The following is a 15256-nucleotide window of genomic DNA, read 5'->3' as shown; positions in this document are numbered from 1 at the left end:
AAGGCTGCAGATCACACTACTAATTTTTCCAGTAATTTTTGACATAAATTCCTGTGGTTTTCAGGTAGGGATATTACTGTATGTTTTTCCTTCAGAAAGATTTCCTGTCTTTAGCTTCCCATCCTCCAAGTTTTGCTGATGTGACAGCTTTCTGCATGAATTTCTCTTTTCAACTACGTATTTCAGAAAGGAGTATACAGAAATATGGAAAAAAAATAAAATAAAAATAAATAAATAAATTAGGGATGTGTCCTCTTTTTTGTGTAACTTATTTTATTTCTGTGTGTTTCCTACATTTTTAAATGCATCAATAAAGGTATCCAGGTGAGTAGTTGTCTACTTTTATTTCTGCTGTTATAAATCACATAAAGAAAAAAGGAGATATGATGAAACAAAACCAAATCAGTTAGTCAGTTCACTTAACTGTAAGATCACATAAAAATAAAAGAAGTAGCATGAATGCATTTTTAATAATTCTTTTACAAAGAAAGGAAGTACTTGCCACTTGGTTAAAATATTTAAGAAAAAACTGAACTGTCTTACTCTTATTTACTTACTACTATGCTAGTCACGGTATAATGCCAGTGGCTTTACTAAGTTACCTTCAGCCATGTAAATTAACAATAATTTGAAGGGAGATCTTCAGTCTGAATGCAAGCTACTCAATTTCAAACCATCAGTGTTACAGGAACAAAGTGTGTTTACTCATTGGCATATTTCCCAGATATTTTTTGCCCAAACTTGCTTTGCGTATTACAAACAAGTTAAAGAAATTGAAAACAAAACCAGAAAGACAGATTTCCTCTTCTCTTTCACCTGTTTCAGAGGACAATCATGGTAACGAAACAGCAACAAAAGCTTGGTGATCACATAAGCTAAAACCAGGAGATGGTCAAGCAAATCCTGCAATCTACAACAGCCCTTCTGCATCACCCTTGTTGGTGAAAAGCCAACTGCTCTCTAAGTGCATTCAGTAGGAAAAGGACAGATGTTCACTAGCAACGACATCACAGAGCTGAGATTTCCAAATGCATCAGCCAAATTTTCTTCTACCCACATAGCCTCAAACCTGTTCATCTCCCTCCCCAGAATTCATGCAGTTCACCTCTTAATTGACTCAACAGCCAGCCAGCATCATCCCTGTGGATTTGCTCCTGCTGTGAAACATCCCCGGGGACTCAGAGAAATCCATTAACTACAGCTCATCAATGTCTCTATTAAAAAATAAATAAATTAATTAAAAATCATGCAACAACCCCTTGCAAGCAGCAGAAATCTCAATGGTCATCAATGGTCTACAGGTCAAATCTGTCACCAGCTTACACCCATCCCCTACAGCAGGCACACAGTTCCCACAGCAAGGCTCACAGATATGCTTGTGAGGTTTCATATGGCCATGCAGCTTCCCAGTGGGTGCCAGTCAGTGTACATCACTATTTAGAAAGAGAACACACTGCAGCATTGAAAGAAGGGTTCCTTCCTGGATCCTGTCTTTATCAGCCCTCAAGTTTTTTGCCTTTGTGATTTTTATATGACTCCTAACTCTGCAAAAGAGACTAAAAAATAAAATAACAAACAAGCAAACAAGAACCACATTCAAGATTATTTTCTGGAAGCTTCTTGTTATCGAGAGCTATGTTTCATGGTCTGTGTTCCATGCTGCTCTTTCTCACATCTTCTATTCTGTCCCTTATAGACTAAAGGTGAAAAGGGCCTCCTCTGTAAAGTTCATACCCAACATGAGCCATTCAAACAGTCTGCAAAGCCCACAGATGAATTTTACATTGTAGGAGCACTCTGGAACAATCACAAGGATACAATCCTCTTAGGCCTTCTGCATATTACACATTTCTGCATGTTACATGTCAAAGATTTTGACATAAGACTAAGACGTGCCACCTGTTGGTTTCAGTATGACTCTGATATGCCCACTATTTCCTCTCCTTCCTCTCTGTACCTCTGGTGAGCGTACCAACATTTATACTGAAATGAAGAAGAAAAAAAAAAAAACAAAACAAAAAAAAAACAACCCTCATGAGCCTCATAAACATTCTGAAACTAGTAGTTGCTCTTACTCTTGGTAGGGTCTTAGATTGTTTTGCAGGTCTTCTTGACATGTAAGAGAGAACTATTACTCATTCTGATTGAAAATTCTGCTGTTTCCCACTGCTAGCCAATAAAGTACAACTAAGTTTAAAAAGAAATACAAGTTCTAGCAATAACTTTCTCAAAGTCAATTTTCTTTGACTATATCATTAAATGCCTGCTTCAAAGAACGTAAATAATGACTCTTGTGCCTACTAAAAACAGAAAGGAAAATGCAAATAAGATGTCTCCAAAATGCTCATGAGGTACATCAAACATTTCAATACAGAAATATTGAAAAACAATGTAAAAATAAAAGGTGGTGTTTTTTAGTTTGTTTGCTTTACATTTCACAAATACAAGTTGTACTCAACTTTTCTTGTGTCCCATAAATTCACTTCGTAAAGTTTGAAGGACAAACCTCAAAAAAAAAATTTACTTCAGTGCAGCAAACTCATCCTGTTATGTCTATAATATGAAACCCCATAGAACTTAATCTCCCACACGCATATGAATGTGTCCTCATGTCTACATAGGAGCATGAGGACAGCAGGAGACCTAAGAACAGGATCTCCAGGAACCAGCCTCTGCTGAAAGTGGTGCTTAAGACAGACGTACAGCAAGGCAGAGTCTTCAGTCTAGCGTGGGAAGGAAATGAGGCCTCGCAAGAGATTTAAATCTTACTCCCTCTGAAACTCAAGCACCCAGTTTCTAACTCAGATATGGTGTGTCTTCTGACACCAAGGAAGCACAGAACTGTCACCTGATCAGTCATGTTTGTTCAAAATATGTTCTGTGCTCAAAACCTCTGTACACATTACAGTACTGACCTAACCACCTTGCCTTCTAATTTCACAAGTGCCTTAAAAAAGTAATGCTTACTCATTTTCTCACCCTGTAACACACAAAGTCTCTTAAATTCTCTGATGCAAAACCAAACAGGCCGGAAGACTTCCTCGAGTCACCAAAAAGCCTATACTTGGCTGATTTAGCACATACTCAAATAAATTCCTTCCCTCATGTGGTGGGTTGACCCTGACCAGCAGCCAAGCACTCACATAGGTGTTTGCTCCCTCCCCAGTGGGATGGAGGAGAGGGCAGGAAGAAGAAGAGGGCATGACAACTCATGGGTCGAGATAAAGACAGCTTACAACATGAAGGAAAGAGGGGGAAAAAAAAAAAAAGAAGGCGATGCAAAGGCAGTAACTCAGCACCTTCCACAAGCAGACTGATGAGGCCAGTCAGTCAGTCAGCCAGTCAGTCTTTCACCACCAGCTGTCTTGGAAGACAAAAACCCCTTCTTTTTCTGATGTAGGTTTTTTTGTTTGTTTGTTTGTTTGTTTTTTGGCTAAGTGTGACATTACGAATATGCCTTTGGTCATCTCAGGTCATCTGTCCTGGCTGTCTCCTCTTGGCCTCTTGTGTACCCCAGACTACTCCTTTTGGGGTCAGATATGGAAAGGCCTAGATGCTTTGCAAGCGGTGTTCAGTAATAGCCAAAATACAGGTGCATCATCAGCACTCTTTTAGCCACAAATCTAAAACATGGCACCTGCATTTTGGCACAGTGCTGCTATGAAGAAAGTTAACTCCATCCCAGCCAGACTTAGTAAATTTCACAAAGTGGAAGGAACAATAGCTTTTTCTTGTATATAATGGAAGTACTCTAAATCCTGAACTCCTTGTGTAAAAGGAAGACATAGACTACTTCCCCGCAAACTAACTTTGGGAGGAAGGTAGCTATTAGCCTCGACATTTGTTAGCTTCAGGTATAAAAAGCCTAAATTGAAGTCGTTCTCAATGCATAAAAAGGAACCTAAAGACTTCAGATAAACCTATTAAGATGTTCTTGAAGAAGTTTGAGTGAATTAAAAGGGGACGCTATGAAAGACATTAGGCTAAACTGCTAATTCATACAATGACACCATTATAAGGCTTATCCTAGCGTATTATTTTACTGAAGGACTGGACTGTTTATTCACTTTCATAAACAATCCAATCATTTGAGTTGGAGTAAAAGGTAACCTTCAGGGCCTGCCATCATCATCTGTCATCTATCACAGTCACCCATGCAGAAAAATATGACTTGCACTGTTCTTTTTCTATCTCTGTTTAAAGTCAGTGTGACAGTCAGAAGTGTCACAGAACAACAAGAGGAGCAATCACAAGTATGTGTATCCATTTCTATCTTCTCTATCTCTCTTCTCTCCCCCCCCAAAAAAAAACAACAAAAAAAAACAAACAACAAAACACCCACATGTAACATAGATCAAAAGAGAAAACCACTTAGTCTACTTACTTTACTTTTTTTTTTTTTTAACTATTTCTATTTTTTTCAGATGAGGGATCAATTTGGTAAAAGATATTAATATGTTTAGAACTAGTAGAATTTATCATATCATAACAACTCTCTTCAGTTTTACTGAAAAGTTCAGAAGCAAGGCCATTTTTATCCAGATCATTTAAAGCTATATTTGTTTGCTTATTTCCACTTTACATCAGTAATTAACTAATCATATGAAAAGATCAGTTACTGGTTAGATACTCCACACAACTGCTACTTATCATAAACGTTCACTAAGATGAAAGCTAAATACACACATCTTTGAAAACTCTAAGCATTCCAGTCAAATCTAAAGTAGAATTGTTGTAAGTTTCACCTTCCTTTAAAATAAGAAGTAAACCTGACAGAATCTTCTCATCCATACATATATCATACAGAATTTACAGCCAGCTCAACTGATGTATCAAAAAAACAGAAAAGCAATTCCCTATCCTATTAACAGTACCCGTCTAAGGTGGCTCTCCATAGAAATAAAACAGTTTCTGGTTTGCTTTTCCACTGAACATCTACAATTACTTTTACAGGATAGGGAGAAATTAGAGTTAATTAAATTAGCACATTTTTATATTTTTCAGAAACACAGAAATTAAGAGATTTTTTTGTACGCAAAGTTAAAAAAAATGAAAAATAATAGAACATTGGCAAAATTGCTGTAAAACTTAAACATATAAATATACTGTATGAATAAACTATGCATAATTTATTCCCTACTTAGTTGCTAATAGTCACTGGCATCAGGCACAGTGCTGTTGCTCACAGTAGACAAACAAAGCTTCAAAAACTTGAAAATAAGCAATTTCCTTACTATTTTTCCTATAAGCAATTCCATTGCTCTCCTCTACTTGAAACTGAAATTTAACCTTAGGAGAGTAAGTTTTACAAGTCCTAGGTACATTCATTGCTGATAATTAGGAATAAAGCAGTTGACACAGCAAAAGGAAAACAAGCACACAAACAAACAAACAAAACCAGAATCTTATTATCAGCAGATAAATGAAAATAAGAATAAAAGTTCTCTCCCTACAATCATGACCAGACTCTTCAGGGTCTACTTTAGTGACTACAAAAAATATACCGTATAAAAAACAGACATGTTCAATTTCCCCCTTGTGCCCTCTACTACTTTAATTGGGTTTGCTCCCATTAAAAATATGACTTCTTTTTCCCCAGAAGTGTCATATCTCTTGACAGATCTTGCTAAACATTCCCCAAACAGGAGAACCTTGTGCAAAGGGAAGTGAAGGACATGCTGAGAACCTCTACACCAGAGGAGCCAGCCTTTTGTTCTGCCATGGTCCTGCTGTCCTGGTCATCAGCTGCTGGGCCAAGAGCAGCTTTGCAGCTTCAGGAAGGGAAGTGCCACCTCCTCCTCGCACATCAGGAAAGGATTCAGAGAACCAAGGAAAGAGTTCAGACAATACGCAAGTTCTGAAAATCTGCCAAAAAAAAAAAGTGACTGGCATCCCATTTGTTTGAAAAACCTGGTGAACAAAGCCAGCTCTACTGATAGGTTATTTATGGCCAAAAGGGTACCTGTAACACAGAACTATTTTAACACTCACATTTATGGAAAATGGGAGCGTACTACACTGGAGAGTGGGCAATCGTGTTTTTTTTTTTTTTTCCCTAATATTTTGAATATTTGTCTGACATGATATGAGAGACCTGGTCATTTTATATTAAATATAGTATTTTATTTTTAGCCTTAAAATCATTGCTTTTCTTTGTTTTTGTTTTTGCTTTTGTTTTCTGCAGTGATTATCATTCATGTACACAAAAACATCTTTTTTTAGGAATATATTTTAGCAATGAAAAACAAATTTGTTAGCAGTACAAGAAACAAAGGTGTTTTACAATATTGATTGCTCCCAGCAATTGTTTCTTTATTAGCACAGAGCTGCTGGAGAACTATTCCATTTCTGCATGTTTCACTTTCTCAGAGTACTTTTTCTGTATTTCCCAGAGTGAAAGACTCTGGAGCTGTGGTGAAGCTGTGTAAAAGGTCACTCTACTCAAACACCAGCTGTTTGGTTTCACTAACAAAAGGAAAAAGACTCTCCACTGAAAAGTGACCATAAATAGGCACAGCAAACTCTTTACACAGGCACAGCACAGAGTTTTCAGTGGGAATTCTGCTGTGTTTAATGTAGGATCAAGTCCAATACCACTCTCATACAGGCAGTAGCAAGGAGGAAGCAAGCAGAGCCCAGGCAAATCCCACAGGATGTCCACATGATTGTTCCATACCCAAAAGGCCAAGGAATTTTATGTGAAGCAATTGCAACAATTTACCGCTGCCGAGTGACTAATAGTTCATGGGACGACTCCAACAGGAAAAAAAGCCAAGAAAACATTCTCACACATTAAGATGAGTGTGAGAACTTTGTTTTGAGGAATCAGGGGAGGAAACATGAGAAAAAACTTTTCAGAACACTACAGAAAATAAGATGGCACTGGCAAGGGTGAGGGGGTTTCTCCATCTTTAGCCTATGTCTTCCAGTATGCACCAGGATAGGCAGACGTGGGCTCTGGGAGTTAACCCTGGCTTCCACCCAATATTTTAACATCATGTCTAGCTTCAAGAGCCCTCCTTACTCCCTCTGGGGAACTGGAGGCCATGATCCATAGCAGAAGGCATCTGCTCATCTCTTTTCAGATTTGTTTGTCTGCTACTACTGAATGTAAGATAGAACATCTGGACTCCGATCCCAGTAAACTCAGTTCCCATTTGCTTGCAGTTCAATGCATCTTCAGTAGAGCTCTGCTACTGAGAGTAGACCATACAGACACTCCACACCTCAAAAAGTATCACTTACTTGGAATAATATATCATTAAAAATGATCCCAATGAAAGGATTCAGTATGAAATCTCAGATCTATTAATAAAACTAGGTTTATGAAATTTGTTACTAAATTCAACTTAAAAAAAAAAAAAAAGCAGTGTGGTTTGTACATTGTAATTACTTTATAATTAGCCTTCCTAGAAGCGCAGTTAGGGAACAAAGAATCCTTTTAATCAATTGAGCTCTTCATCTATAGATTCTACTTCCATCTTAAACTCTGTTAGGTACTGACTACCTCAATTATTTTGTCATAACATGTGCACAATTAAATTAAAAATACCATAAAAAAAACTTTAGAAACACTTCATGAGAAAATCACCCATCTGCCCCCAAATCACGTTCCAAATCCCATGTTCTAACTTGAAATACAAAATTTTTGCCCAAGAAGTGTAAAAGAAAAACAGAGAAAATAAATTATCACATGAAACTACTTGATCCTCTTGGTCTAAATCTACTGAAGTCAAACATCTGAATCCATCAGCCATTTAAAATTTACGCTACTGGTTAAAAAAGTTACAGTGTTAGACTTAGTATTTACATAATATGTTTTCAAAACTTTGAATCCCTCTGAGATTTTAAAGGGGTAGCCATCACTCACAGATGTTTAATAAGGCATGGAGTCTGCCAAAAAGCAATTTCTTTTTCAAACACCACATTACCTTTTTTATGACCCAAAACCTGCACAAATGGACAGAAAAAAAGTTTTTCAAAATGTTATCAGAATACAGCTTTTATGCTAGAATGTGATCAGAAGCAACTCCCAAACACTATGTGCAGCTCAGCAAGTTGCTTTTATTAAAAGTGAAGGAAAAATAAGAGACAGAATTTCAGTGCAATATCTGATTGCAGCAAAACTGCTCTCTTATTATTTAAAACTGTACACAGAATTTAGTGATCCTAGATTGGAACACCAGTCTAAGAAAATTAGTGTCCTATCTTTGGAAGAAGCTTATGCTTTAAAGATAGATGAAGGAATAAAATAAAATAAAATAAAATAAAATAAAATAAAATAAAATAAAATAAAATAAAATAAAATAAAAAATAAAATAAAATAAAATAAAATAAAATAAAATAAAATAAAATAAAATAAAATAAAATAAAATAAAATAAAATAATAAAATAAAATAAAATAAAATAAAATAAAATAAAATAAAATAAAATAAAATAAAATAAAATAAAATTCATTGAACAATATGGCAGGGTGGTACAAACAAAAAGAATAGAGAGAATCCTTTCCAAATCTTATGGCTATCGGCCTGGTCTCTTCAGCATTAAACATCTCTGTTACTACTTTATGTCAAATTGAAATTACAATGAGCATTAGTTATTAAATCATTTAGCCCAAAATACATTACATTTCCATATTTTTCATAAAATGTTAGGTGCATTAACTCAAAGAATTCTTGATATCAATTAAATTTACATGAGCAATTTGTTCTTCTGGGGAAAAAAAAAAAGTTGTAATTCTATCTATTCTAACAAATAGATACACTCTCATCTTAGGCAATTGTTAGGCCTGAAGCACAATTTTGTATTTTTAGATTATGAAGACTTGTAGTTGCAATTAAATAAGTTTAAGTTTCAAATATAAGCCTCATTTCACCCAGCTAAATGATATAGATGTGGTACAGCCCTCAAAATTTTACCTTTTATTCATCTTCATAAGCAAATGCTTTCAAATTAAAGACACTGGTTCAGCTGAGCCTCCTGGTGTTGTCTTTGGCATAGTTGAAGAAAATTCTCTTCGTGTTTCAGTTGTTATGACTTTGGGAAGATTTTACAATATAGGAACCAACATGACCCACACTGACTTTCTTGAGCGATCCTCTTATCATTTGAGTATGGTTTAAAGTAGCATTAACTAGCTTCATATGAATACCCTGCATTAAATAATAATTTATTCTCAAATAAAGGCAGAATGCTTTGACACTATCAAGACAAGAAAAGGGAAACAAAAGTGAATTTTTATTTGAATAAAGGTTAAAAGGAGCTTGAGGATGTTACAAATATTAATGGAGGAAAGTGATTACAAGTGCTACATTCCTGTCTGTCCACTCTAAGCATTTGTAGATTTTAATAAAAATCATTCATTAATTCATTCATTCATACTTTCAGACACAAAGATAGAAATATTTGAGAATGCTCACAACCTACAAAACAAAGGTTGCAGGTGTATATGCCAGTAATTTCCTCATGTAAAGGAAGGCAATCTACAAAAAATACCTCCCGCAGTTCAGATTTCCTTATCGTTTTTTTCTCAATAACTCAAATTCCATCTCCATATTATGGCTTAAGACACTTTAAGATGTAGCATAAACCTCACATTTTCAATCTTGCACATGTGCTCAGGCACCCTGTTAAGGAGATTAGATGCTCTGCACAGGTCTTGCTATGTGTTCTAACATGCATTTTTGTGGGTAGATTTCCTGTTTTCTCATCCAACTAAAAGTAGTCTTCACATTCTGTTTATTTTATCTTTTCTGTTTTGCAGCACCACAGGCCCTCACCAGATCATCACTGTTTACTTAACATTGTCGCAAAGACTTATGCTTAAAAACACATAGCTTGCAAAAGTATATAAAAAAAATACACAAATAGTTCAGATTCGTATAACAAGGAATGTTCTATAGGAGTTTCATTTTAGGAAGTGTCTCTAGGCCCATAAATTATCACTTTACAGTAGATTTGAAATAAACGTAAGTACAACAGATATCTACACCTAGAATACAGTATTATGAAGATTTTCCTTAAAACTAAGATTAAGTAGATAAACTGCACACACTGCTTTAAATAGCAGTGGAGTTAGCTGTCCCCTAGTTTCAACCTAATGTTACCACTCATAACTTTCTTAAGTCTTGACAAGTCTTACTGTTCAAAGTGGACTGATTCAATCATACCATTATTTGTGGAAAGTATTAGTTTTTAGCTCAGGTACAGTTTAATTTAAAAATATTTTTTGTTTATCTATTTCTCATCTGCCATGGTATTCCATTTAAGATATAAACCAAAGAGATCTTAAAGAGGTGTAACGCAACCTTTAAAGAGACAATACTTGATCCCTAAATTTAACTTTGCTATAATACAAACCTCATTATTATGGGCTGCTGTTTTAAGTCTGCCTTCTGTAAAATCTAAAGAGTATTTGTTCCAAATGCATTATTGCTAGCTGTATCATTTCCAAATTTCACTCATAAAGGCATACTCGCCTCATGCATCACGCTTTTTAAAGTTGTTAGACTAAAGATAAATTTCACATGTAATGTTTGACTTACTTTGTTCTTATTCAAATTACAAAAAAGAACAGTAAAGAATATATGATTATATTGAGTTATCTCCCAAAAGAACAACAACAACAAAAGCGATGTGATAAAACAAGAAGGTTTGAAAGTGGAGGGGCTAAGGGTTAGAGGACAGATTCAACGTGACAAAAATGTGTAGTTACATCAGATGACATTGCTAGGTATAATTTGAAATACATTACAGTCTAAATTTTCATCAGCAATTCTGATGACAGCTTCTGTTGCTTTTCTTTCAAAGAGAAAATACAGATGCTAATTCTTTAAGTTGAGCCCCTGTAAAGGAGTTTCAGGTCGGCGAACTGAAAAACCAAATATCTTGAATTAACACTCACACTTGATAATTTTGCATAGATTTAGAAGACGGAAATGAGAAAAGCTGTTTTTAAACTGAAAGTGAACTTAATTTCTTCAGATTTATACACACTTGTAAAAACTACTGCACTTATCCATATGCTATAGGCACCCTGAATACACAAAAATTCAACACAATAAAGGCCATAAATAGCTAAATTGCAACTGTATAACAATGCAACTATCCACCAGCAAACTGAACAACACAATAAGAAATTAAAGGAGACAAATTCCAAAACAGACAGATTTTTTTTTTTTTTCCAGCTAGAATTATACCACATGAAGAATGCCACAGTTACCTATCTGGAACATCGTAGCAGAAAAGCACATCCAAAAGCCTTAATATCCTCAAGAACAACATATTTATAAGCTTCATTCTCATATTCTCATACTGTATTGGGGTATCAGATCCACTCTCTCTGTTCTTATTTCTGCTGTTGTAACAGAACAAGCTTTTCAGTCAGACACATAACTATTAATTGTTGTACAAACCAACATTAATACGTTAAGACATTTCCCCAATACCACAAATAGGATAGTTCAAGGAAAACAATCTGAGTAGTACCATATCATCATAATTTGCATAACAGATATTACAATACCCTTATCTTCTGAATGTTTTGTGTAAACGGCTCTACATACTCTTATTTGGAGTGGCAAAGATATTGGAGCCTTCAACTAAAAGTCTTCTTTGATTATGAGCTTGAAAAAACAAGTATCTGCATGAAGCATGGACATATACCTTTTTTCAACAACTTGTCACATTAATGTTTTCAGTGATTCTGGTCACTGTTCTTGAATTGACCAAGCATCCGGCCAAATTCAAAAAGAGAAAGTGTGCTAAAAAATCCTAGACATTTTGGAAAGGAGCTCATTTTCACATCTGCCAAACTTCGTTACTTGTATGGTTGTTACCTTACCCCTCTATGTTACCTAAATTTATTTTTTTATCTCCATAGCCTTGCCCAAAAGAAGAAATGCAGCACTTTTACTGTCTTGTGATTTGCTAAGATTACCACATATCCTTTGAATCCAGTTTAATTTTCATTGATTTCTCACCGTAATGATCATAAAGATATATTGTACATAAAAGCAGAAGTGAAAAGCTGTTGTGCTAATGCATTTCAGTTGTTTGCATTAGAGCAGGACAAATGAGTGGACATTTATTAGCAAACAAGCTTGTTTCATCATTAATGCAATCCATTAAAACAATAATGGAAATATGCTAATCCTTTTAACATTTTACTTGCTCTTTTTTATGACTGCTACGAATTCTAGTTATGAGTTTCACTGTGCCAAGGACAGACCAGTCTTTTCCAGACACTTACCCTCTGACAGCATGAATAAGTCTCAGTGATGGATAGGCGGTTCGCACTTTCAATTTATTCTTAAGGATTAATGCATTAACCCACTCCACATGCTTCTCTCCGCCTTTGACCATGAAAGCAGGGATCCAAAGGACACTGTCATTCAGCATGGATAGTCTATGCACAAATTTTTCTCTGTCACTCTCATTCCGAAAGCCTCCAAATGCTCTTTGTACAACTGATGGGTTCATGGTAATAAAATCAGATTTAGTTCCCACGTCTGCAGCAAACTCCACCACAGGAGCTAGATTGCACCTGAAGAGGAAGAAATCAATGGAAAATGAAAATAAATACGAAATATTAACTCAGAAAAATGTATGCATGAAGGAAAAGCCGAAAATGGACAGGTAAGCCCATTTCAATCTACATGAAGAAAAGCTACCAGTAATAATAGGTGTGATAGCATATAGCATTTTACCAACTTGAACACTCTTTGGACATTTTTTTTTAAACATTGAATGTAAGTAAGTCTATGATGAAGACAGCATTCTGTACAATTGAAAGCCATGTAATCATGCTTTAACACGCATCATCAGCTGGAGTATGCCTTCTAACACCTATTACCTTTCATTAGTGTTCATTGGTCATCTTCTTGTTACCAATGGCTCACAGTCTTAAAGGAAACCATATCAGCCAATTAAAGTATAATTTATACAGGTTAGTCATTGCATTTTTGTAGAATACAGTATTTAAATATCATTTACAAATTAACTTTAGCCTGTGATAAAGTTTTTGTTGTTTGTTTGTTTGTTTTCTATTTTAGATTATCACTGCAACTGAGGATGTTTTGAAATTTAGCTTTTATTCCATTTTGAAATATTTTGTTTAAAAATAAAGATTCATCTTTTCATTCTCTCATGATGTCTCATATTCAAATCTTGTCTAATTTGCAGTAACTTTGTGTGGTTTTTTTTTTCTACGCTTGAGAAGAAGGTCTCATCAGGCCTTTGCTCACCAAAGTCTTTTATCTCTGTTATATAAATATATATGCATCATGCAGGCAGCACTACTCCATAAGCAGCACTGGAGGCAGGTTGCAAAATGTAATTCAGAAACTAATTGTGATTTTAGTGGTGAGTTTGACCCAACCAAAACAAATCACTTCCAGAACATCTTCAGTGAATTCACCTATAGCTGATATCCACCAAATCACCAAATTTTCACAATTTAGCAAACTGTTAGGTTAAAGGATGCTAAGAAGTGATGTCAGATCTAGGTGTTTTGAAACATCTGCATGTTACTATATTCCAAGTACAGTGTTATTTTATTTGTTCTGCATTCTTTTCTGGCACTGTGAACTTTTTACTTAAGCTTAATCCTTTAGCATCTTCTAATGGCCAGATCTTCATCTGATACAAAAATAAGTCAGCAGGGTGATACTAACACCATCTCATGATCTAGCTGTGGATGATAATACTAATTCCTCAGAATATCATTTTTATTCTGTAATTGTGAAGTAAAGTGGTCCAGTCTTCTTCAGAAAGAAATGTTCTTAAGACTATAAAGCCTATATATGCTGAGGAGATAAAGCTGTTCAAGTTTCTGATGACATGGGCAGATGTAAGCTTTCTTAGCAAATGGATGTATGTTCTTCTGTTTTTTTAAATATCTGTTCCACAAACACTCTGCATGTATTACAGGCTGCTAAGAGTAATGTCTTTTAGAAAATGGTTGTTAGGGTACACACACACCCAAAACAAAACAAAATTTTTTACTAGCTTTGAAAATTGTTGCGAAAACATTAACACGTGAACCTTTAATCTAGAGTTCTCAAAAGTTTTGTGTTGCATAAAATCTAAAAATAATCAGACAGAAAACTTAAAATCAACCCATGAAATTCAACGAATTACTGTTGCTCTTTAAAATATCTCTTCTAAGGATGCACTGTTCACCATAGAACGGATTCTTGCCCAGCAGGATTTTTTTTGAGCACAGTCAGTTATATGCAGATGACAACATCTATTACTTACAAACATGAGACAGAGCTTGACATTGCAAAACTCTCTCTTTGTTCAAATTTGAGAAGAACGTATGTACAAACATAACCTTGTTTAAAAAGCTATGCATTATATTCAAAGTGTGCACAAATAACATAGACCATATGGTTCTAATATGATTCTTTATTTCTTTGGACAGCTCTTTTCTTACCTGTCAACAGAATTAGTGCCTAAATCTTTTTTTTTTTTTTTTTCAGTTTAAAAGCATATGCAGTTTTAAAGCAGTGTTTCACTGTAACTTCAGCTAGAGCCTAAAAGAAATTATCAAACACAAGGTCTACCCGCCCTGCACATCATTACTGCTTCAACAGTGGTATGTTTAATATCAACTACTGTATTTTAGAAAGGTTTACAGCATAATGTATCTAGCAGCATAAATCCTTAATATGCTGTATATTCAGATTTTTCAGGTAGAATTTTAGAAAGCAATGAGCAAATGTACTCTATAACAATGGGGTTGTTTAAAAACTTTTTTTTTTCAAATCTTATGCACCATATTTTTCAAGCTTCAGTGTCTCACATTGAATACCTGATTGTAGTATTAAAGGCAGGTAAGACATTTTGTATTCAAAATGCTGAGCACCTCTTAGCATTTGATCTTTCAAAAATTCAGGTATACAAATATGTATTTGTAGTAGTACTGAAGTTTGAAATGATGTGGTAATAAAGTACATGTGAACTTTGTAAGGCTCTGTTTGCAAAGAAGTAACTAGCTGCTGTTACCCCACCAGTGCTGACATTGTTAATTTAGTAGAACACAAATACACGATAAGCTTTACAGTAATTTCTAGCTGTGTTAAGAAAATAAACACTACCATATCAGTTGTAGTTGACCAAGTTATAAGAATATTACTTTCATTAAGCCACTCCTCATTTTCTTAGAGTTTACTTCCTTCAATGAATAATTCTAGTGCTCATTAAATCAGAAGCATCAGAATTCAATATTTACTTCATATTTATCTACAGAGTT

General features: G+C 34.9%; 1 protein-coding gene across 1 annotated transcript in view; it reads right to left on the bottom strand.

The window, feature by feature from the left end:
- The window catches only part of ST8SIA4 (ST8 alpha-N-acetyl-neuraminide alpha-2,8-sialyltransferase 4), a 58370-nt gene that overhangs the window by 20397 nt on the left and 22717 nt on the right, over positions 1–15256 (bottom strand). The window contains exon 4 of the mRNA XM_080573925.1: positions 12251–12544. Coding sequence (XP_080430051.1) covers positions 12251–12544 — 294 coding nt within the window. The remainder of the gene's footprint in view (positions 1–12250; positions 12545–15256) is intronic.

Source organism: Anser brachyrhynchus (genome assembly GCF_964034855.1).
Source record: "Anser brachyrhynchus genome assembly, chromosome: Z".
Taxonomy (NCBI): Eukaryota; Metazoa; Chordata; class Aves; order Anseriformes; family Anatidae; genus Anser; species Anser brachyrhynchus.
Note: the sequence above shows the minus strand (reverse complement) of the source record. Positions and strands in the feature narration are given on the sequence as shown.